At 40.3% G+C, this 24,311-nt stretch overlaps 3 protein-coding genes across 5 annotated transcripts in view; 2 read left to right on the forward strand and 1 right to left on the reverse strand.

Moving 5' to 3' along the window:
- ids (iduronate 2-sulfatase) overlaps positions 1-16,664 on the reverse strand; it is a 39,930-nt gene extending 23,266 nt beyond the window's left edge. For 2 of the 3 annotated variants that reach the window (XR_007450070.1, XM_049585835.1), the window contains exons 1-3: positions 2,204-3,449; positions 1,500-1,636; positions 117-294 (exon numbers count right to left, since the gene is read on the reverse strand). Coding sequence is in view for 2 of the 3 variants with exons in the window: in XM_049585835.1 (XP_049441792.1) it covers positions 117-294; positions 1,500-1,636; positions 2,204-2,279 (391 nt within the window). In the remaining variant the exon portion in view is untranslated. Of the gene's footprint in view, positions 1-116; positions 295-1,499; positions 1,637-2,203; positions 3,450-16,520 lie in introns of those variants that run through there. The other variant, XM_049585836.1, reaches the window with a different exon arrangement.
- dcps (decapping enzyme, scavenger) lies at positions 3,591-7,644 on the forward strand. The gene is made up of 6 exons (XM_049585840.1): positions 3,591-4,101; positions 5,291-5,441; positions 5,544-5,689; positions 5,808-5,921; positions 6,146-6,256; positions 6,506-7,644. The coding sequence occupies exons 1-6, from the start codon at positions 3,898-3,900 to the stop codon at positions 6,770-6,772; spliced, it is 993 nt and encodes a 330-aa protein (XP_049441797.1). The 5' UTR covers positions 3,591-3,897; the 3' UTR covers positions 6,773-7,644.
- The window catches only part of zgc:66433 (uncharacterized protein LOC321250 homolog), a 72,545-nt gene continuing 57,646 nt past the window's right edge, over positions 9,413-24,311 (forward strand). The window contains exon 1 of the mRNA XM_049585827.1: positions 9,413-9,569. Coding sequence (XP_049441784.1) covers positions 9,505-9,569 — 65 coding nt within the window. The 5' untranslated portion in view covers positions 9,413-9,504. The remainder of the gene's footprint in view (positions 9,570-24,311) is intronic.

Below are 24,311 nucleotides of genomic sequence, written 5' to 3' on the forward strand. Positions count from 1 at the left end.
AGACATTTTGAAAGTAAACAAGTGATTCATGCAGAATGGATTCTTCTCATAAAATGCAGCTAAGGCTCATCATTAACTTTAAGATTTTTATTAAAAATGTGTACTATTAATCTTACCCGGATGAAATACTTTGCCCACAGACATGGTAAAGTATCCATTAGATTTGAAGTGCTGTGGCAGGGTCGTGTAGTTTCCAGAATGCGTTCTCCAATAGGAATTGAAGTCATAGAGCCTGGTCGTGTCTGGTCTCCGACTAGTTAACATGGATGTTCGGCTGGGAGCACACACAGCTTGCTAAGTAAGGAAAAACACAAATTTTAAGCAGCCCTCTTCCAGTCAGTTTTACTTCCTGTTTGTCGGTTAGTTAACATTCTTTCTTAACAGCGAATGGGGATGTGTCTGACAGTCGGATGTGTTACTGGTAAACCACTGAAACAAGATTGCAGCTCCAGTTTGGAAAACAGCAATATGGCACTTATTTTGATGAATTTACTGTTTACCAGAGACAACAACTGACACAACAAACCAACTTTCTCTCTTTCACTTGTGCTCTTCTTTACAGTCTCCTCCTGCTGCAGCTTTCAGCTGTGTAGTGAGGAGACACAGTTTGGCTGGTGCTGCACCGGGGAGCCACACAGCTGCACGCCGGACACAGTCCAGCAAAGGAAGGACAGATATAATGCCATGGTCCGCTCTTTGAAATGCGGTTATGGGGCATTTCAGAGGGGCACCATCTACTAGCATCAGCTGCTATCACCTCACATCAGCACCAACACTGCCCCAGACAGCACTGTGACTCTTTATTTTTCTAACAGGACGTTACATCTTTTTGACTGAAAGTTGTGCGCTTCCCAGTGTCCAAACCTCTTTCCTGGCCAATGCTGGTGTACAGTGTCCGAAACTGCATTTTAGACAGACCTCAGTAAAATGTCTATCCATCCTGCAGTGCACTGTGGCCAAGAGACTATAAAGAAGAGAGCAAGTGAGAGACACCACAGCAATGTGTGTTGTGGTATTTTTGCCGGTGGAATTTAGTGTAATTTTCTGTGTTGATTGCAGTCGTTCAGTACACAAAGGCTACAGATACCATTATGAAATTAAACAACACACAAAACTAAGGTGGAGGGCCACTACACAAAGAGGTATAAATAAGGCTATGGTGCTACAATTATGGTAAAATACAAGATAAGTTGATTAGCCAGCTTACTACGATGTTTATGGTATTTATAACAGTACACCTGTGCAAGCTTGGAGGATGACGTATGACTTGCAGATTACTATAGTCATACGCCATCTTACAGATTTAGTAACACCATCATTTTTTTTTTCTTACTTTGAGCACAAAATTATTTGTCAAAAAATATTTTGTGAACTGTGTGGCTGATCAACGTTGTCAGGACATGCCTAAGAAAACTATGAAATTTAAAAATGCCAAAGTACACTGGAGGGGGACTTGAAGATTATATTTCATACAACAAACATACACACCACCAACTGACCTGTGCATATGTATTGAGAAAAACTTGGCTTTTGGAAGCCAGTTGATCAATGTTTGGCGATTTTACCACAGAGTCCCCATAACAGCCTAATGACGTCCGCAGATCATCTGCCATGATGAAAAGGACATTTCTCCTCCCTGAAAGCAAAAATACACCACAGTTTATTTATGTTTCTTAAAAATGAGCATATGAAGTTCAGTCGTAGTGTACAGATTTCTGCTGAGGAAAGCTTCCTATCAAGTTGGGGTAAAATGATAGTAAATTAAAAAGTAGGTGCTGACTAACAAGTAAATACAATAAAAAGTACAATGTGATTTAATGAAAGTCCTAAGTGACACTGGAAAACATGTTGCATAGACAACAGCTGAACAGAACTGAGCAGGTTTCACTTCCAACAATATCAAACTTAGTAAGTTTAAATACAAGTAAATCTTACAAAGCACCATTCTATGCGTGAATTAAATTAAACAATGTCAGCTCACTCATACTGCAGCCACTAAGTAACTACAACAGGCACTCATTAATCGCTAATGTGAGCTAGTGACTGAGATTTACTCCTCAGATAAGAGGAAACCACTTAAATAGTCTACGAGCCAAAAGCCAACCTGTGTCTTTATCATAAAGCTCATGAAGCTTTCAAATATGATGACATTTTCAAGAGGTTTGCTCGCTTCCATTCAACATTTGCTCGGTACAAACTCTACCTCTCCTTGCCCCAGCAGCAGGAGCCAGTGCGTGAAGACCCAGGAGGAGAAGCCATACTCGGACACACATGAACATCTTGGTTAGGCGGGGAAAAATAACGACAAGTGTCCCTCAGATAAAGTTTACTTCAAAGTTAATCACGCATCTCCTCTGTGGTTTCAGCCGTCCTCCAGCGAGCGGATATCTAAACAAACGAGCGTGTCGTCGTCTTTAAATAACTTCCTGATTATCGCGTTGCCCGATTGAAATGTTCTTATTGGTGCACTCAGCAGCCAGCTGGCCCCGAAACACTAATCAGATTAGTTAAATGACGTGTCAATCATTTCGCTCGTATGTTTTTGTTTTTTGTTAACTTCACGCTACCATAGCTGGGAAATGCAGATGAAGAGAGGTCTCACTCTGCACCAATTTAAACTAGATGAATCCTAGTTGAATTCTATGGAGGGTTTTGAGGGCTTATACTTACATAGTTATATAATCAAATCCTCAAATAAATAAATTAATAAATACATACTCATCTAATTATGCTTTGATAAATGAATAAATAAAAGATATATAATAAAATCCTTCCAAATCCATCCAATATCCATTGCCTTATAGAAGCTCAGTTTTAGTAAGTTTTCCAACTTTTGCCAAGAGGGAACTTTAGATATTGGTCCCTAGATTATGTACACCGAGTTTCATGCAGATCGGTCAAACTTCCTAGGAAGAGATCGATTTTAAATGTTTTTCAAAAAATTCAAAATGGCGGAAAATCTCTATAACCGGAAGTTATGGGTTCTTGAGGCAAATTTGTTCCTCGTGAGGAGAGGCATCTCTGTGCAAAGTTTCATGTCTCTACGACATACGGGGCATGAGATATGCCCATTCAAAGTTTGCAATTTCAATCGGTTGCTATAGCGCCCCCCTTTGGCCAATTGATGTAATATTGCTTCATTGACATCCTCCCATGACCCTCTACCACTGTGCCAAATTTCACATGGATTGACCAAGTCAGTGAGGAGAAAAACGTGGAACAGAGACACAGAGTTTTCATCATTATATAGTAAGATACAGTCAAGCCCGAAATTATTCATACCCCTTGCAAATTTTGACTGAAAGTTACTTTTATTCAACCAGCAAGTTTTTTCTTGATTGGAAATGACACAGGCGTCTCCCAGAAGATAATAAGACGATGTACAAGAGGCATCATTGTGGAAAAAAAATATTTCTCAGATTTTATTTATATTTGAACAAAAAGTGGCATGTCCAAAATTATTCATAATTTCGGGCTTGACTGTATATAACCAATTATATAACTCAATGCTCAAATAAATGCACAATTATATAATAAAATGCTTAATAAATATTTAAATAATAATTTGCTCAAGTAAATAAATAAATAAATTATTTTATCTACCTTATTCCTGGGGACGCTACGGTAAAAATAATTGGACGCAACTTCCGGTGAACAATAATGAACTCTCAGACTCGCTGTTGAAAGATTATGGTATTGGTAAATTACCACAGACGCCTGTGTCTCTATATTAAAGAATAGAACGTTACTGAGAAACATTTAAAAATATTTCACAGTGGGGAAAATTGGGAGAAAGGAGAGCACATGCAGGAGGCTCCAGTTCCACGTTAGCTGAGTGTAGTTGAGTGAGTCGTTTCACAAATAGACGATCTTTGGCTACAAGCTGCAGCACGAAACATGGCGGATACCGGGAGTAAACGTGAAGCTGATAGTGCTGGATCTGATGAATTGTCTCAGAGAGTCAAGAGGGTCAAAACTGATAGTGAAAATGGTGCAGGAGATGTTAAGGAACGTGAATCTGAAAATATTCTGTCTGAGTTTACTACAACCAGCGTCTTGAGTGATTCTGCCCGGGAGAAAAACATCTTCATCCACGGAAAGGTCAGCTGCCTTAGCTAACTCTGACTGTTGGAACTCAGCTGAGAGTTATTATTGGTAACGTTAACTTAGAGGGAAATGTTGTATTCAGTCTGAGTGGTGTGGGTAGTTTTGTGCTGGAATAATGGAACAGTGACTTCCGGTTCCATATTTCAAAATAAGTTTGCATTATCACTATGAGGACGACATGCACAGGCAAGAGCCTGTGTTTATGGGTGATTGTGTTAACTATCGTTAATTTTTGTACACCGGTCAACAATAAAGAAAATCATGAACACAACTTTTTCAGAAATAAGAATAACAAAAACAAAATTTGACACCAAAACGAACATAATAAAAATCAAATGATAGATGATAATCAGACTTTGGACAATCAACCAGCTTAATTTTGAATTTAATTTAGTATATGACGATATGTTAGGGACTGTTCTGTACTTATCAGAGGAGGGGGGGTGGCTGGGGCATGAGTTCATTTTTTTTCCCACCCTCCCCAAAGCTACTGAGTGACAGTCGGAAAATGCATGACCCTCCGTCCACCGTGACTTATTAGATTTTAAAGCATACCCTTTGATGTTTGAAAGTGAAAAGTTCCTGAAGTTGGAAAAAAACCCACTGTCTTTTCAGTCGTGTTGGGCACGCTGGTTAGTTTGTGCAAGCAGTTCATTTCTGGCCAAATTTAAAATGAGAAGTATGTGATGTTGATGAAACATCATCTAACATCAGATTTGGTGAAATGTTATTGTGAAATGTTTATTTTCTGACAGTGCTCACTGCACATGATGTGTCCAAGGACCGTCTCAAATTTGAAAATCCAACGATGATTTCTGTTTTTACAGTTTCTGGCTATGATAAATGGTGTAATTTTGGTGATTTTTAAAGAAAAAAATGCAGTTTTTGCTGTAAGGAAATACAAAGTACAGCTATTTAAAATATGTTTACACCTCCCTTACGCCAAAATGAAACAAAACGCATAAGTCCCTCCTCAGTGCTTAAAAAATTATTTGACATGCCTCCTTCTTTTTGCACCACCCTTTCCCCCCTCATAAATAGCCAACAGTCCCTTAGTGTTTTATGTCTTTATTCATGAAAAAGAACACCTGTCCCTTGGGGTTACTGTCATTTCCACCACACTGTACAAATGTAAATTCTGAAATGTATGCAGAAATCACACAGTTGAATGTGTCCTCACCAGCTTGCAGATCAGGAGGCTGTGGTGATCCTGGAGAAGACTCCCATCAGAGAGGACACCCTAGCTGAGCTCTTCAGTGGTTCCAAGCTGAAACTGGAGATGAGGAACGACATCTACAGCACATATTGGCTACAGGCCCCCCCTCAGCTCAACGGTAGGGTCGGGAAAAATAAACTGAGTGAAGATATTGTGAGGCCAGCAGTCACTTTGGCCAGCCAGATCAACGTTTGTTAGACTGTGTGCTTCTGTTTTGCAGAGATTAAGACCACAGTCGTATGTCCAGCCACAGAGAAGCATGTAAAGAAATACCAGCGTCAGGAGAGCTTCCTGGTGGAGGAGACGGGGAAGGACTACCAGTCCATCACTTTGCCCTACATTCAGAAGCAGAGTTTCAGTGTGCAGGTCAGCGTCCTGAAATCTCCCCCTCTGCTGCATTAGTTACATGCTTGTGCTGGCATCTTGATGCATACATGTGAATATACAGCAGTATCTGTGGATTAACATCCCTTTCACCCCCTAGTGGGTACACAACATCCTGGAGAAGAAGGCAGAGGCTGACAGGATAGTTTATGAAGATCCTGACCCAGTAGTTGGCTTTGTCCTTCTTCCAGATTTCAAATGGGACCAGAAACAGGTGACACATATGTTAGCGTTGTGATTGCATACATCTAAACTGTCAGGATTAAAACCTTTTCTCCTGGTATGAGAATTAAAATGTCAAAACTCAATTGTGAAATCAAGCAACTGAATGTTTTCCTGCTGATCATCAAATATATAGGAAGACCATGACTTTAGTTAGTACTTAAAGATTTTTAGGCCCCTGAACTTTGCAGTTTTACAATATTTGTCTTCTTTCAGGTTGATAATTTATACCTGATTGCCATAGCACATCAGAGAGACATCAAGAGTCTCAGAGACCTGACGTCAGAGCATCTACCACTGCTGCAGAACATCTTCCACAAAGGAAAGGTGAGGATACAGTGTCACCTCAGGGTGACTTCCTGGAGAAAGAAAGAGCAGAAAACATCTTCTTCTTCCAGCAGCTGCCATTAATGTGACCTTGAATATTATAATCATTATCTTAAACCAGTTGTACTTTCCATTTCAAAGAGTTAGGACAAGATATAGCTGTTAATAATTAGAGACAAAAGCCTTGGGCATGTTTCATGATGGTGAACATACAGAAAGAGTGACAATACCTGTTTCACTGTGCCTCAGGAGGCCATCCTGCAGCGCTACAACCTTCCAGCCAGTAAACTGAGAGTCTACCTGCACTACCAACCATCGTATTACCACCTCCACGTCCACTTCACTAAGCTGGGCTATGAAGCGCCGGGCTGCGGCGTGGAGAGGGCCCACCTCCTCGCAGACGTTATCCAAAACCTCCAGTCTGACGCCCAGTTCTACAAAACCCGGACCCTGTACTTCCCCCTGAGGGCAGATGACGGACTGCTGAGCAAGTTCAAAGAGGCGGGGAGGCTGTAACGTACAGTCTCATGTAGATTCCCATCCACAGTGTGTTTTTTGATAGTGTCAGACCAGGTCCAATAACCTTTGTGTTTTTTTCATCTGATTGGTTAACAAATGGCTGTTTCCTCTGTCCACAGTAACACTGCTGGCCAATCAGCTTACTCTACTGTCAGTGTCTGTGTGTACAGATTGGTTGTTTGTTAATATCATCTCTCTGAAAGAGATTTTTCTATCAGTGTCAATTTATAACTCAGGTTTGTAGTATAATCCAGAACATAAATAATTGGAGTACTTCACACATTGATAATGCTGCGTTCACGTGGAATCCAGCAGACAGTAAATGGTTAACCAGATATCACCTTAGTGGATGAGAGCATGACGGTAAAATTAGGTGAGGCCAGCAGGGAATAAGGGCAACTGTAACGCCAGACAGCATTGCCCTTCAAAGTTAAAATATTTTAACTTGATGCTGTCCTCCATCACAGAATGTACACGCAGACATTACGTAGCTCCTTCAGACGAACAGAAAACACAAGCCACCTAGGCAATTCCTGGATGTTGCTAGAAAAATAACATAACAGACAAACAATTTTATTTTGTGTATTTTACTCTATTTTTTGTAAACAATAAAGCATCACCATGGCAACATATTGTCATGTTTCCCTTTTACCATCCTGCCACTCTGTCAGACTCTTTGTTTTTCCTGTGCTGTCTGAAAGATGCTGTCCGTCTGTTGTCTACCTTCTTAATATTTTATACATATCTGGATACATCATTTGTACGTCTGACTTTAATCCCTTATGAAGGTGTTGAAATGAGTCAGGCTCTGTTTTCATGTTTTTCAGATGTTTTATACAAAAGTGAATTAAAGAGTAGTTTTTTTTCTACTCAGTCTGTTGATGTCGTCACTTGTTTAGAACATTTCAGAGGGTTTTTTTTTTGTTTATGTTTTTTTAATCCGATGAAGTAAGGTGGTAGATGACTTAAGGTGAAGCACATTTCTTTTGTATGGCACCCTACAAACACAGAGGCAAGCCAAACCACCAAGATTATAGCAAGTTTCATTTTCAAAATCATGTTGACATTATTAACCCAGCCACAACAGTAGATGGCAGCATTGATTCCAAAAAGAATCCAGCTTTGCCACTGAAACCATCCCACTGGATAACAAACTCCAGCTTTTATACTGGTAACAAACTGGGATTTCTGATTTTGTCTCTTTTATTTACAAAAAGAGAATATATGGTGTGTTAAATGCCATACTTCTGCAGTTCATATAAACACAAGGATATAATTTTCCACCAAACTATATTTACCTCAGCCAGTTGACATACTGTTGGACCTGAAGTACCGTGTTTAGTAAGATTGATACCTACAATGCCAGAGGTTCACAGCTACATGCTGCTCAGTGAAGCAGACAGGCTGTATAGTCCAGTCAATCTGATCAGAGAGGATGTGACAGTAGATGGATTGTTCAGCTTTACAAGCAAAGAAATGTTCAGACCTGAAACATGATGAAAGTCTTTGTTAACAAGGACGTGTCTCACAGCGGGCATCACTTTCTTATCTCATCAGAAGTCAGTTGGGCGGCGCTCTGCTTTGTGCCTAAGGTGCATTCGGGTGTTCCTCGTAAAACTGTAAACTAATTAACACGACCCAAAGCTGTCAGGGAATAAAATAACAAAATATTCCTTATCCATCATTATGCCCAGGCACCGTGTCAACGACCCTTGAGTGGTCTGTATAACCTTAAGAAGCAACAAGTTTGTTAAGGTTAAAATTCTAAATAAATAAATAAATAAAATAACTTCAGTGGAAGTTAGCAGAGTTCCAGGTTTAAACGTTGCAGCGGGCTAATAATAATAATAATAATAATAATGATTTTAAAAAAAAATCTGAATCTCAGTAGATGCCCTACAAATGAAATGCGTCAGAAATAAACAATATAATTCAGTCTGTCAACATTTAATGACTTCAGTGTCGCAACTGAATTAGCAGCCACTCAGAAATAGCCTTGGTGGTCGAATATTTAGAATATCAGATACCATACAAGATGAAACATACTATATCATCCTGTAAGCCACATAGGTAGCTGCTTAGGTGTAAAAGCAAGAAGACAAAATCTGTTCCTTGTTTTATTTGTGTGGCTTTTTCATTAGCTCATATTTTTGTTGGAAATAAATACAATTAACATAAAAGATAATAACAATAACAACAATGGCAAATAATATTTTATTTAGTAATATTTTTTTGGTGGTAGTGAGGGGTGGATCTTATCTAAGGCCCTGAATGTGCAAGGTCTGGCACTGTACTATACAGTATGTTGCACTAGACTCACAAACTCTAACTAGGCTGTATCAGATAAACTGGTCACAAAAAAGTTATTCTAATATTACTTTTAATTATATATTTATTTTTGACAGTTTTATACTAACATGATTCTTGTTTAATGTAAATTTATTGAAGTGTGGGCTATCAAATTCTGTTACAAACCTAAAGCTAGAGTGTAGCAAATGGATTATTTTTGGGTTTTTTTGTTTTGTTTCGTTTTTTAATATTCAATTTTGTTTGTCGTGATCTTAGAATCACGGTTTACCCTTTTGTTGGCTACTTCTGTACATCTACATAAACGAGTAGAGTTGGAACTCGGGAGATTCCGAGCAGCCTGTGAACGCAGCACCGCGGAGCAGCGGACGCAGGGCAGGACTGAGACAAATAATCCAATCATTAGTCCACTAACAGCGCTCATGTCTTGGTTTCAGTCTCTGCGGGATGAGTTCACTTTGAGACCGTTTGAGCTTGAGCAGACACAGTAAGTATCCCGCCGTGTTTATGGTGAGCTGTGACAGCACTGCAGCTCTGTGACTGAGTGACAAACTTTGGCTGTAATGTGTGCGGGAGATGAGTTATTGGGCTGCGGGGAACTATGACGTTTGATCGGTACATGCGGTCGATATCATGACCTACAATGCTTTGCTTTTGTTTGTGCATCGGTTGAAGTTTGTTGAGCGAGGAAAAAAGCGTGTTTGGATCATGATTTACTGGCAGCACTGTGGCGATGTAGGTGGCCTGGTTTGAGCTGTAATTATTCTGAAGAGTTCTTGAAGTCCATTAGTGAGTCTGAAGGGTTTTCTTTGGGACATCTCTGGGATATTCTGAGAACTGATTTTGCTGTGATGAAGCCTCTATGTGCAGACTTTACAAAACTGTTGGCTAAACTGTAAGTTTGAGTGTTGGTAATCAGATAAAACTTCACAAAGATTTGTACTTTCCATTACATAATTCAATCCCATCTTAATTGGCTGTGCTCAGTTTAGAGGTCACCACCTATTATGATAGATCCTGTATTAATTTGACTCATTAAGATGCATTTCAGGTTGGAATCCATCCCACAAGTATGTTTGGGATTTAAACTGGCTAATCTTAAATGTAACATTGAAGAGATGCTCTTTGCATATGTATTTCCTAATAGTATTTAAACTCCAACTGTTTGTCCCTGTTTCTTTTTTTATTTTATTTTAGAACTACATTTTAAATCATTGTGCTTTTTCTTTCTCCACCATACTGTAATACTGTGAGCTCACACACACACTCACACCCTCCGTGTGACAGTGTGTGTGTGAGCTCAGTGTTTGGTAGCGAGAGGTCAAGGACGGCCCCGCTTAAACAGTTATCTTTCACTGTGTGGGAACCACTGTAATCCTGAACACAGACACTGACAGCCTCAGAATAGACTCATGTTGTCTGTCAGTGAAGAGGATGAAAGACTCTATTGATCTGGGATCTGCTGATCTGATCCACATGAGGATGTACTGAAGCACAATGTGGACGTCTGATTGCAGTGTTTCTATGTGGCAGTAAAGCAAACACACAGCCTCCACAGCCCTGATAAATGATGATGTTAGATGAGGCATTTGCTGTAAATCGAGTTAGCATTATCAGGATACATGAGCTTAAGGGCATCAGCACTGGTAATCTGACTGAGAAGCTGATAAATATGCCTCTGTGTAAGCGTGTGTGTGTGTGTGTGTGTGTGTGTGTGTTTGTGTGTGAATGTGTGTGTGTGACCTGTCAACTGTCACAGCTTTCCTGATTAGAGGGCTGATCAGGTCATCTGTCATTGGGTCATTGAACAAACCCTCAGAGATTTTACAGGGACTTCCTGTTTACTGTTCCTCTCTGTGAGGAAATCCTATCATGATAACTCACCGATACATAATTAGACATTAGACATGTAGCTGTGTCCTGCTCAGTGTGTAACTGAATGCTCTCTGCTACATGTGTATGTTTGTTGTGGTGCCTGTATCTTCCACACTGTTGGGTCCATAAAGCAAGCACACTAGAGACTCACGGTGGCCAAGCACGGCTGAGTGACTAACTTCTGACCTCTGCTATTTTGAATAGGAATAAAATTGGTGTAATTGCGCGGCTCCTCTAGACTTACCAAATGATATTGGACCAAATGGATCCAGATAGTGAAAGGAGTCATTTCTTGTGGGTTGTGATGCTCAATCCACTGATTTACAGATGTCTCTTTCACAATGAAAGTCAAGGGGAAAAAGTCTTTTTGGGCCCAATGGCACCACATGACAGACCCAGAAGTTGTAATTTCATGTTTGGCCCCATGTCATATTGGCTTTAAAGTCCAGTACTGTTCATGCAGGCTTGATTTCAGTACAAGAAGTCAAAAAATCAAGATGTTGTTAGCAGTTCTAGCCAGGTTAGGAAAACCAGTTGTTAACAACGTATTACCCTGCATTTTGTGCATACAAACACCATCAACATGTCCACAGATGAGACACAAATAAAGCAAAAGTGTTAATAAACATTACTTCAGTGTTCACTACTGTTGATGTGCGGCGCAGCCATCTTGGATTTTGAGGTCAGAAAGTTCGAAATCTGTCTTCGGGGCATTCCAGTTCAGTCATTACAACAGTGCAAACAGAACAAAAGTTGTTTAATTTTTTTGGCTCAGGAGGGCATTTACCAGACAGAGAGCGTCCAACAAAACGATTTGATGATTGGTTGTATTAAATGTACAATCTATTGTTTTTGGAGTTTGACCTCCACAAGGGATTAAAAGTCTGCCTCTGATACACCAATTTTAGTTTTTTTGTGTTTTTTTTTTGTTTGTTTTGAAAAAAATCTGTCCCTATCTGTGACCCCCAACTTTAAAGAAATATAATAGTAAATCACTGGAGTGACCCTTTGGTAATGGGTGGACATGTTAAGTTTACGTGTATGTGATCATTTGGGTCAGGAAGACTACACGTCGCTGTCTAAAGTTAATTTCATTTATACAGCACTTTAAAAAGCAAACAGGTTTTGCACCAAAGTTCTTCACAAAGACATATCCTACTCTTGCCTCATTCATGTTTGCACTTTTATGTGTAGTATACACATTAAAGTGCAAACATGAATGAGGCAAGAGTAGAATAGAAACAAGTTTAAACACAATTTAAACCCAGAGAATCACATAAAAATAGAAAAACACATTAAACACAATTAAAATCTATAGAGCAAAAAGGGTCCTAAGGTGCACCTTGAAAGCATGCCATGGTGGGTGGATATAAGCAGTCTGGTGGTGCTGTGAGGGGTGAGAAGTTCCGAGATATATGTAGGGGTGAGACATGAAGTTTATCCTGAAATGAACGGGGAGCCAGTGTAAGGATGCAAAGGTAGGGTGATGTGGTCTTGTTTTTTGGACCTTGTTCATAACCGGGCAGCAGCATTTTGGATTAGTTGTAAACAGGAAATGGTAGTCTGAGAAATGTGAGGTAGAGGGGGTTACAGTAGTCCAGCCTGGATGATAATAGTGCTTTAATGGCTCTGTAAATCAGAGGGTGATAGGAAATGCATAATATTGGAGATGGTTCTGAGTTTGAAGAGGCTGGACCTGACGCGTAGATCACCATTTAACGTAACACCCAGGTTTTTAGCATGTCGTCTGACGTAGACCGAAAGGTGATTGAGGTTATAGGCAACAACAGTGGTAATGATGTGCGGGGCCAAAGAGTAAGATCTCTGTCTTGTCTTCATTTAACAGCAAGAAATGATGAGGTAACTAGTCTTTAATGTCTTGGAGACAGGTTTGTAAGTAAGGTAAATCAGCCTGATATCGGGAATTGAGGGCGAGGTAGATCTGAGTATCATCTACATATCAGTGACAAGAGATGTTATGAGTTTGGATGATTTTTCCCAGTAGGAAAAGACAGAAAAGAAGTGGGGGGTTCAGTCTGACGAACTTCAGGCTGTTCACACATTTTCATGAACAAAATTTCCCCCCAAAAAAATCATGACTTTTCAAGGACCCACGATCAAATTTCCATGACCATTCACAACATGTAACACGAACAGAACTGTATTGTATTCTTTACTCCAAATGTTAATTATATCATTATATGCGGTCAGCAGATATGGAGCAGTAGAGCTCTAAGATAGAGGGGGAGTGACAGTTCAGTTGGCCCATTGGTTAAATTGCTCAAAAAAAAACCTTCAAAGTACCACGCTCTACTTTCAGAGCGGTTACAATGAAACCAAACCAACCATAGCAAGCCAGCATGTATGGAGAGATAAATGGAACAGTACATTAATTTTCCAGGTTTTCTATGAACATGGGACCCCTGGGACTTGCCCTGCACTCATCCCAAAAAAGGCTGTGATCTGGAGAATAAATTAATATTGATCCGAGCGATAACAAAACACTTTAAACAGTCTGTAGGAGCAACACTGCTGTTTGTAGCTTGGTGATGTAATATTGTAGTGAACATAGTCAAATGTGCTAGAAAAGTAAGTGGAGCTCTGACCCACAAGTCCACCAGATTTTGCTGGAGATCGAACCAAAACAACAAAGTTCTACTTGAATTTGTCCATCATGTGGGGAAGTGAGATGGTGCAAATATTCGTAGGACGGAAGCGTAATGCGACCATACCTTTAGTGTGTAGTAGGGACAGAGATGATGAGGAAGTTTAATTTCGATAGCAAGTCCAGATTTCTGTTGTTCTCTCCATAGTGAGTTGTGGATTTTGCTTTGTTGTAACTTCCTGTGTGAGGGGGGAGGAGGATTGCCGCCAAACCAGGTTTAGCTCTCTTGCAGCCCAGATGATTAGTTGAACTGATAAGGTGTTTTTGCTCTTGCTTGCTACATTAATGCAGTGTGTCTCCATTTTACATTACATTTTGAAGTTATGTACTCCATCTACAGTCAAAAGTACCGAACAGAGAATACTCTCCCGTAGCCCGTTTATTACAAGACATAATATGTCATCACTCTGGAGCAATGAGATGCACCTCAGTTTCAGGTTATTAGTCCATCATCCTTCAGTTAAATCCTTTGAATCACTTGCCCATGTGCCTCCTGTTGCTTCAACACAACCAGAATAGGTGTGTTAGTGGGCAAGGAGAGTTGAAGACGGCTGTTTTGTTTTTTTATTGCCCCATAAACCTCAGCTGGGACCTGAGATTGCGAGAAGAAGAAGAAATCTCAGCTTGTTTGAAAGATCTCTCTCACACACACACACACACACACACACACACCACCCAGTGCGGCAGGCTCAGTGCAGGAGTATGATTACAGGGCTATTTACATTACAACATAGAGCTCCAGAGAAAGGGGGCGAGAGATTGGCAAAGAGGGAGAGAGGGAAGATGGTTTCCAGATGTGAGGTGGAATTCAGAGAGCTACAGAGAGACTCCCCTCCTCCTCCTCAATACAGAGATCTAGATCAGCATGAGCACGTCATAATGGAGAGAATAGGAGACAGACAGAAACCACAAAACAGAGGAGAGGGGAAAGGCGTTGCAATGCAGGGGTGAGTGAGAGGAATTCGGGCCAGCGGAGGGGAAAGAAGTGATGGAGATGAGGAAGGAGATGGAAAGAAGAAAGACGAATGAGGAGAGGGAAGAAAAGCAGGGCCTCTTGGTCGACCACAAGTCCAGAAATCTAACTGGGGGAAATTCAGTTGGCGGGCAAAGAAATCCACCAAAATTAAACAGTTTGCAGAACTGTTTTCCAGAAAACCAAGCTTTACTCCACAAGTGTTTGTAGCCGGCATGCTTTTATCAGGCTTTTCCCTGGGGTTGTTTCTGGTACCTTTATATACAGCACATCCATTATAGGTCATGGTAAAGGACTTTACAAGGCCTTTAAACTAAAAACTAAACTAGGCATGTAGGATTTAAAGGGATATAATGGCAGTGTGTTTTTTTTTAGTGTCTAATCACCTGCAAATAAAATTGTTGTGATTTTGTTACCTTAGAATGAGACGTTAGTATCTACATAGGGAGCGGTAAGTGCCTACGGAGTGGGCCATGTTTCTACGATAACCCAGAAAGGACAAACCAAGCAATGGTTCTAGATAGTGCCATTCGCGTTTTCACATCAGCCACCATAGCTCGCAGCCACGCTGCAACGAGAGGTTCGGAAAAAAAATCACATTATTTTAACATGAAACTGCTTCTTTTAGTCTTTTACCAGTATAAATAAACTGTTCTGTTTGATTTGGAGAGGACGAGACATTTGCAGATAATTTGGCTCCTGGTATGTCCTGAATGTAGTTTTAATATTTGCCAGATTGGTCAAATTTGTCAACATAACGAGTGTGAGGAGGCATGTGTGTGTGGAGACTGGAATGACTGCATGACTGTAAGTCAATTGCTTTCACAAAGTGTTACGTTTGCAATACCTACTACTATACCTACAGTATACTGCCCCTGACAAATAACACCTATATTATAATTAAAAAAAAAAAAAAAACTAAAATTAATACTAAAACTTAAACAATAAAAACTAAACTGAAACAAGCAAACCCGCTCTGGAAACTAACTAAAACTAAACTGACTTGAAAACAAAAATTAAAAACAAAACAAAGATAAAAACTAATGAAAAATCTAAAACTATTCTAACTCTCTACTACTTCTTTCTTCTACTACTCTACTCTTACACTAAACACAAATATACCTAGCAGAAATGTGACGTAAGTCTTTTTTTTTTTTTTTTTTTTTTCCCGAACAAGGTTGATTTTTCATACCAAGCTTAAAAAAAGTTTTTAACAGTTAATATTCTGAATTAAACACATCGTTTTTTCCCAGAGTTGATGATGGAAGTAACTAAGAAGGGAGCCATCTTGCTTCCCTCTCATCTCTGTTGAGAATTGCACATGCACAGTACAGATTAGGCAGCCAGAATGAATCAGGCTCTGACACTCCTTAAAACCTTGAGAAAGGCAATACCAGGGGAACGTTCAGTCTATAAACAGTGTGCACCGTTTTGCTACGCTTTCCTGGAAATGACACCTCTAAATGGTGTGCAACGTGCTTTGAGTTACATTTTCTCAGGGTTTGTGGGAGTGTCAGAGGAGTTACCGAGTCAGCAGTGACATGCATATAAACCAAATTCTGGTAAATCTTTCTTTTATTGTTCATACAATTTTTGTTTTACTTCTAACTTGTTTTGCCAATGTAAACATGTGTTTACCATGTCAGTAAAGCCCATTTGAATTGAATTGAATTAACTTTACTGTATTAAAGGGCAGTGCACCTGCGAAACAAAACAGGGCGTTCAATTCATCCCTGTTTTCTGTTTAAATTAATGTTTTGTCAGGGCTGAACGCAGCCGTGATCCACTCCTTCCATTCTTATCTTTCCCAAAAAAGCCCTAAACACACTACACTGCATAAATGTTTACCATAGGGAACTCAAATACACTCAAAAAGGAAACTCTATACATAAGCTCACAGTAGCTTAAGCTGTACAATAACTTACCTCAGACAGACTGCCAGACACTGCTCTGGGTCAATAGGATCCTGGTAGTAGGTCCTCTGCCTCCTCAGATGCAGCACTAGCATCCCCAGAAGGACCTCAAACTGTCCCGCCAACATCCTAATATGTGTCAGGAACCAGCCTTGGTAGAGCTTCAGCTCCTGTATGAGACAGTGGAACTCTCCTTCTCATTCTCTACCTTGTAAAATGGGATGTACCCACAATCTCCAGTGTTTGGCCAGTGTGGAGGAGGAGGACAAAGTCATCATCATTGGCTGATATTCAGTTCATCATTTTTATTCTAAAGAATGAGCTGCCATGGGTCTATTAAAAAACTTTTATGAAACAAGTGTGACTGAGGTTCTTCAGGGCAAAATACAGGAAGGCCGAACACGACACACCAGTGTGAGCTATCTTTGTGAAACTGGCCCCAGGACATTACACTGAAGCAGCTAAGTGGAATTAAGCCATCACTAACTTTATTATTGATACCTGTGCTTTACCTCCTTCCCTCATATTGTCTTTAATGACTAATTGATAGACTGTATATCAAGCAGCCAGAGAAAACCTCCCTCACCCCTCTGATGAAGGTAAGATAGCCAAAGAACAGGTATCTAGTTCTCTCTCTTTCTCGCTCAGTGAGTCCAGACTCAGGGCCGTTTCAGGAAATACCAACATCCACTTTTTTCCTTCGAAGGGAAACTGACCGACATTCCTCTTGGCTCTATAAACAGAAAGCTGTATGATTGATACATGCATATACACATATACACACACATTCATGCACATTTATATATTGCGCCATGCTCTTGGATATGTTTTGACATGTCAGCATTGAGAAATCCATACAGAACACATCCACAGAGACACTGGATATCTGTGTTTTGAAAAACTCCTCCTGTTGATTTTTTGGAGGTAAAAAAGGAGAAACCAGGTGTTTCATATACTGAAAGGTCATAAATCTCCCTCAACAGGGGTCTATTTAGATTCTTTTGCAAAAGACTTGGAGCCGAGTTCATTTTCCCACTTAAAAAGAAAAGTAGCATTCCTGGATTGGGTGTGCTGTGACTGATAACCTGGACAGAGACAAACTCCCCCTGCTCTATTAAAACTGCACTAACCGAGAATTTTATATTTACAATGGGTCAGATGACTATGTGTGATGTCAAAGGGCTCACTCGCAGTGACAGATTAAGCAGCTTTTTATCGTTTTTCAGCTCATTGTCTTGATTTTACGCCCTTCAGCGTTAGGCCCCGTTCACACAGAATGCATTTTAGCATCTGGAGCGGCTTTTTGTAATTATTTTTAATGAGAATGTAGCTTCTTGCTTGCTGTTTTTGCGATTCTATGGGCCTGGTGTTTCTGTGCTCTAGGCGCCTGGCATTTTCACTGGAGCACTCTGAACTCCTCAAGTTGAAAAAACGCAGCATGTCACATCTGCTTTTTTCCCATTGTCCAATCAGATGATTTGAGAGGCGGGCCTTCTTTGGTGGTCATGACAAGTTTACAGTTGGTAAACAATGGAGGAGAAACTGGAGGTAGTGGTTGCAGGATACCCAGAGCTATACAACTTTACAAACCACAGTTACTATCTCAATAGAAAACAGCAGGCTTGGAAGCATATAAGCGCAGTACTTGAAATGACCATCATGGAGGCGAAGCTCCTGGACCAGCTGGTGGTACTAACCCTGATCCACCCTCTTTTTTAGGGTCTCATGTACCCACACAGATCTCTGTTTCAAAAAATTCTGATAAACCCAGTGTACAACACCAGCCCAGCACCAAATTTCAGGCAAAATTCAGCAGCTAGCTAATGAACATAGGGAAGCATTTGGCAGCAGTTGTCTAACAGTATAAACTTGGCATGTATGTTGTTATGGCTACAACTTATTTAATCTATTTAATCAAGCTATTATCACCAGCTGTAAATGTCACATGTCAATGTGTAAGGGCTGGTACTGTTTGACCTCGTGAGACTGTGTGTGTGTGTGTGTGTGTGTGTGTGTGTGTGTGTGTGTGTTACCACCAAAGCATTTTTGAGTACTTAAGCTTATCTTTTGTAAGACACAGTTACAAAACTTTACAAGTGTCTAGTTCAGATCTCCATAAAGGCCGTGACCAAAGATGGGTTTGGTCCGAGCAGGTGCCATTGCCCCTCCCCTCCCGCTACACCCCTGGGAGACATTCACTTTAAGTGGCAGATTGCTGTATCGTGGCTGTAGTGATCCTTTCCCAAGCTGGTGTCTAGTTTAATCTAAAAAGTGTCAGGAAAATGGTGAAAATTGCCCCTCACAGTCTTCTAGAACACAGGATGAGGTATTCAAATAGCTTGTTTTGTCCGGCCAGCAGTCCAAATCCTAAAGGTATTGAGTTTGCATTCACATAAGAAGAGAAAAAAACAGTAAATCCTCACATTTGAGAAACTGGAACCCAAGAACATTTAACATTTTTGCTTGGTGAGTGACAATAACAATTCATTTATTATTTAAAATGTTTCATTTGCTAGTGATGACACAGCATTCCTTTTGAATATGCCCGTACTATCAATGGCAGCGATTGAATTGTAGTTTTCTGTAGTCTGGATGGTAAAAGATGTGGCAAGATACTTTTTGGTTTTATTCAGCTACCTAATATGATAATAGTACACTGACTGAGTTCATGTCCCTTAATCATATACAGTGTTACTGTTTTTAATGGCCTCTTTATAAGAGAAAGTGCAGGTCCTGTTATTTTAAATCTGTGTACTACATGCTGTAGGCTGTTGAATGCTTGGCAGATTCCTCATCCAGTGTGAGTGATTTTCTGGCGTTATGCACCCATAACATGAACTCCCTATTACAGTAAAACTAGTTCATTGTCATCAAAAACATCCATCTTTGCTCTATTGCTCAATCAAACCTGTGCATCATTGCCTTTTCCTCTGTCTGGCAGCTCAACTTACCCCGTCTAATTGGTTTGACCGAGTTTTCTGTGAGAGGAACTGACTGAATGTGTTTACATTTTCTTGATTTTGAAGCTTTGTGTTTGTTCTCTTATCTTAACTTTCACTCTCAACTCTGACATAATAATCAATACAAATTACACCACAGAAAAAGCCTCCCTGTTGCAACATCAACGAACAAAAAGTGTAACTAATTAAACTATTTTTTTCTATCTGGAAAGAAAAATACAGAATACACACGCCGTTTAGATTTATGTGACTGATTTAATTGAATTTCCTGAGTGTCTTGACATCCCTGCTGGACCAAAGACGGAGAGATTCAGGATGGAAAATCCCAGGATCTGGATTCCTGGAATTAATGTCCAGCAAAGCCGCAGCAACACTGAATGTATTGGTGGAAACACTGATTAACACATACATTAAAATGGTGGAAATCCTCTGTCAACACCACTTCACCCTGAGAGGGTCCTTCCTGATGGTTTATTGGCACTGTCATGTGTAGACACTTATGTAGTGTGTGTGTGTGTGTGTGTGTGTGTGTGTGTGGGGAGGAATTTCTCAGTCCCAGCATGCCAAAACTGATCTTAGTGACCGTGTGTATGTGTATTATGCTGTTGAAATGGAGCTGCTGAGCTCTGGAACTGATACAGACTAACTCTGTCTTTGTTTACACTGACACACACACACACACACACACACACGCTCTAGTGACTTGGACAGCTTTGATCAATTTCAACATGTTTGGAATGAATCACTCAGACAACATTCAGTCTGGGCATGTTGGAATTGAGAAATTCATTCCACTATCACCACTCCTCTGTGAATGGCCTGATGATTAATGTGATTTGGATGTTTTTGACACTTTCAAGCCAATTTTTCATGCAGTGAAACACTGAGATGATACTTTGGGTGACAAAGCATTTTCCCAGGAAATAAATCTTTAAACTTTCACTTAAAACCTCACTAATCCTCTAACTATTGAAACATGTAAAGACGTGCGCTGTCATGGATGGTGCTTTACCAGGTCTGTGTATTTTTAACTTCAGTGATCCTACATTTAAGTAAACTGGCCAGTTGGCTAAAACTGACTCCTTCTCTTGATTGTGTGTGTGTGTCTGAGAGGTTTTAGCAGCAGGGAATCTCAGGATCAACCCTTATGTCACCTCGCAGCCACACACACTCAGAGCTGTAGTGGCTATAGGTAGATAAGCTGTCTACTTATAGTGATTAACTGCGACAGGCTGTTGCACGACTGCTTGGCCCCCTGCTGAGACGGATAGAATGATTAACACAAGGCTGTTTTTATAGCATAATTCACAGTAAGGCATGGCAAAATCAGAAGGATGGTTTTGATTCCACTTTTATTTAGCATCCATGTTTGCAGATGGTGGTGGCACATACTGTACATACTTTTTTTGGTGTATTTAAAAGGATAGTTTTGGAGTGGGGTCGTATGAGACAGTTATCTATAATCAGTGTATTACCTACGGTAGATCGCGGATGGTGTTTCCCCGTTTGGAGAAGCAGGCAGGAATACTGCCACAAAAGCTAAGCAATGTGCTGCTGTGGACAGGGTCAGCAATAAAATGTATTTTAGCCACCTAAAAAACACTGATTTAACATCACTGAAAACAGGAGCTGCTGGTCTACCACTGCCTCTATCAGATAGGTTGTTTGTGTTATTATGTGACTTTTGTGTTAAAAGTGGTTAGTTTGGATTCACCAAAGTCACACAATAACACAAACTAACTAACTGATTGAGGCAGCAGTAGACCAGCAGCTCCTGTGTTCAGCGAGCCAAAATGACTGTTTTTGTCAACAGAGTCTGGTGGCTTTGAAGAGAGCATAGATATCGAACTGAAGTGGCTCTGCACAGGAACAGGCTATCTGACAGAAAGATAAAGTGGTACAAATACTCTCAGTAACACTTAAACTGTGGTAGATTTTTTTTAGGTGGAACTTTTGTAGGTGGCTAAAATATATTTTGCAGCTGCCCTTGTCCACGTTAGTGCATTGCTCAGTTTCGGTTTCAGTGCTCCTGCTGTTTCCCCAAACTCAGGACGTGCTGATAGACATCTACTGTAAGTAATACAGTGACTATGGATAAGTACCTCAACCCCACTTCAAAAAAAACTGAACTATCCATTTAAAATCAAACCACAGCCTTCATTATGGAGGTTCTGTCACCAGCATCAGTCAGCTAGGAAAATCAGTGCTGTCATCACTAAGTGCTGTATATTGATTAATTTTGAAAATGCAAATCCATTATATGAAAGTGGAACAACACAGTGTACCAGGAAAGTCTATACTGAGTGGAGCCCAAGTACTTAGACTGGATATTAAATCCAATATGTCCCTGTATTCCTGAGGACTAGACACAAAACTGTTATGTGGACATAAACAGTTCTATCAATAAGTTCTCAAGGTCCAACAATAAACAGCACTTAATTTGCCTCAGTTTATACTGTACTGTACGAAAATACTCTTGCTTCAGGGGTCAGATACATTAGTTGTCTATATTTATATCAGTCAAATGAGCAGGATATTAAAAGAATGGTCATTGTGTAGGTGTAGGTCCAGTGATGAGTAAACCTGAATGTTTTGATAAAGCAGATTTGTCCACACTACCTGCCTACCGTGGCATTAATCTGTCTATATCAAAGACAAATTTTGCTTTTCATTTGTTGGTTAATTAAATAACTTACTCCTTTACAAAGCTAAACCTTTGTTAATTGATTTTTTTTCTCCCTTTTGAGGAGGTGCAACAAGTTGTGAATACAGCATTGGAATGTCATCATCATCATCAAGTTGATAACGGCGATCAACTTAGTGGCGTATTTACACATCCGGCAGACATGTAGCAACATTCATTTGCCGTCGTGTTTCTGTCCACCTGACAAATGAAAGTCCAATATTATCTCTCCTTGCTCCTCCTAGCCCTGATTTGCTCCCCACCAACTCCTGAGGGAAACATCAGGCTCTCTAGCAGCTAAATGTTCTACAATATTCAACAGCTAATGTTGCTAAATTTAAAGTTGAGGGCCATAAAACCAGATCAATGAGCTGAATGATGCTGAAATGCTCTGGCCACATATTGCCAGCAGCTTATCAGGACATTGGTTGTCCGTTCAGTATTTCTCTAGCTAGCTAGAAGTTGACATTGTCTACTTAACAGACCTAATGTTTCAGTAAAAGTGATCCCTGCCAACATAAAGAAAACAACTTTAATTTCTACACTGTCATTTGCAGGCCAGGGGACCGTACCTATGTTTCCCGGGTCCTATGTTTCCCTATAATATAGGGGAACATAGGACCCTTTTCCGGAAAAAGGGTCCGATGTTCCCCCCTAAAGACGAAAGAAAAATGCACTTACCTCATGTGATCGCGTGATTCAATGCCCAAAGGCGAAGACAACGCTCCCCAAGAGTCACATATATTTAGAAAGGGCTCATTTTCTCCACTATAATTGCCGAATTCCACAACAAATAGCCTATGCGGGGCTTCCCTGATTTAATTCAACATTTTCCCACATAGTTTAATGTAAGTGCGTTTTTCTTTCGCGTTTCAGGGGGGAACATAGGGGGAACTGCCCATTGGTTCGACATCCCATTGTTTCGACCATATTAAACTCATTGTTCTGAAGTCCGTTCCGAAATCATCATGATGCCCTGTGGTTAAGGTCTGGTCAGGTTTAGGCACAAAAACCACTTGTTTAGGGTCAGGAAAAGATCATGGTGTGGGTTAAAATGAAAAAGAAAGTGACAAACACATAAGCTGTGAGCCTGCTCCGCCTCAAGCCGGTCACGGCGCACCATACGCCCACTGCAAGCCGTTCAGCACCGCGGACAGTCGGACTAATGGGATGTTGAACCAATGGGCTGTTGAACCAATGACATGGACCCGAACATAGGACCCTTTTTCGGAAAAACGGGGAACTTAGACCCTTTTTGGAAAACGGAGAACATAGGACCCTTTTTTGGAAAAAGGGTCCTATGTTCTCCGGTTGCAGAACATAGGGGAATAGAAATAGGACCTGGGGAATATAAGACCCAGGGAACATAGGACCTGGGGAACATAGGGATGACCCCCAGGCCAGCCTGTAAATGCTGGGAAAGCATGTTTTTTCTACACACATAAGAGACACTATTACTACTATAGATTTGATTAATTAAACTCACTATAAAATCGGTACCCAACAGCCATTAACACTATAAAGTAATAGACTGGCAGGTTTTAGTGAATTCTATTGATGTTTTGAGACAGTCTAGCAGCGCTAATGTTGCTCAATGCCATTAGCCTATGTTTTGACAGTTCGCTTTAACGTTATCACGTTGGGATAATGTTAAATGCAGCCTCAAGAACTACAGGTCCTTGTAGGCTGTTTTTGTACCAGGGGTTAAACAACTGTATGGATAAAGCATTAGATCTTTTTGTTTGATTAGAAACCACCCCAAAATTGCCATCACTTAACCCACCACACTCCATTTAAATAAACAATCAGTTTAGCGAAGAGCCAGCATATTTTTACATCTGATTGGGAGAATTCACTGTTTATTTCAGTCCAGAGTTGGTGATTACTAAAACAGTGGAAAGATGAACTGAGAGTGTTTAAATTGCAGCCTGGCTACTCTCACTTAAAATTGGATCCATTTCAAAAAATGTTCCTATTAATAAAATAGAGTACAGTGTTGAAAAAATACCCTTTAACTCTTGATTTCTACATTTATTTGATGTGTAGAAAGCCACACACTAACTCTTCAGAATGGTAGTGAATGCCGTGTGTCCCCCCTCAGCGTTGAAGGATGCAATATTTTGTGGGCATTCCCATGAATGTCAACTGCATCTATCTGTC

Source organism: Epinephelus fuscoguttatus, linkage group LG9 (assembly GCF_011397635.1).
Source record: "Epinephelus fuscoguttatus linkage group LG9, E.fuscoguttatus.final_Chr_v1".
Taxonomy (NCBI): domain Eukaryota; kingdom Metazoa; phylum Chordata; class Actinopteri; order Perciformes; family Serranidae; genus Epinephelus; species Epinephelus fuscoguttatus.

What these genes read in the sequence shown, in the direction of transcription:
- dcps (XM_049585840.1), top strand. Translation starts at nt 3,898, where the DNA reads ATGGCGGATACCGGGAGTAAACGTGAAGCTGATAGTGCTGGATCTGAT. An exon ending in AGCAGAGTTTCAGTGTGCAG is followed by an intron (nt 5,690 to 5,807) that starts GTCAGCGTCCTG and finishes TTCACCCCCTAG; the next exon opens with TGGGTACACAACATCCTGGA. An exon ending in TCAAATGGGACCAGAAACAG is followed by an intron (nt 5,922 to 6,145) that starts GTGACACATATG and finishes GTCTTCTTTCAG; the next exon opens with GTTGATAATTTATACCTGAT.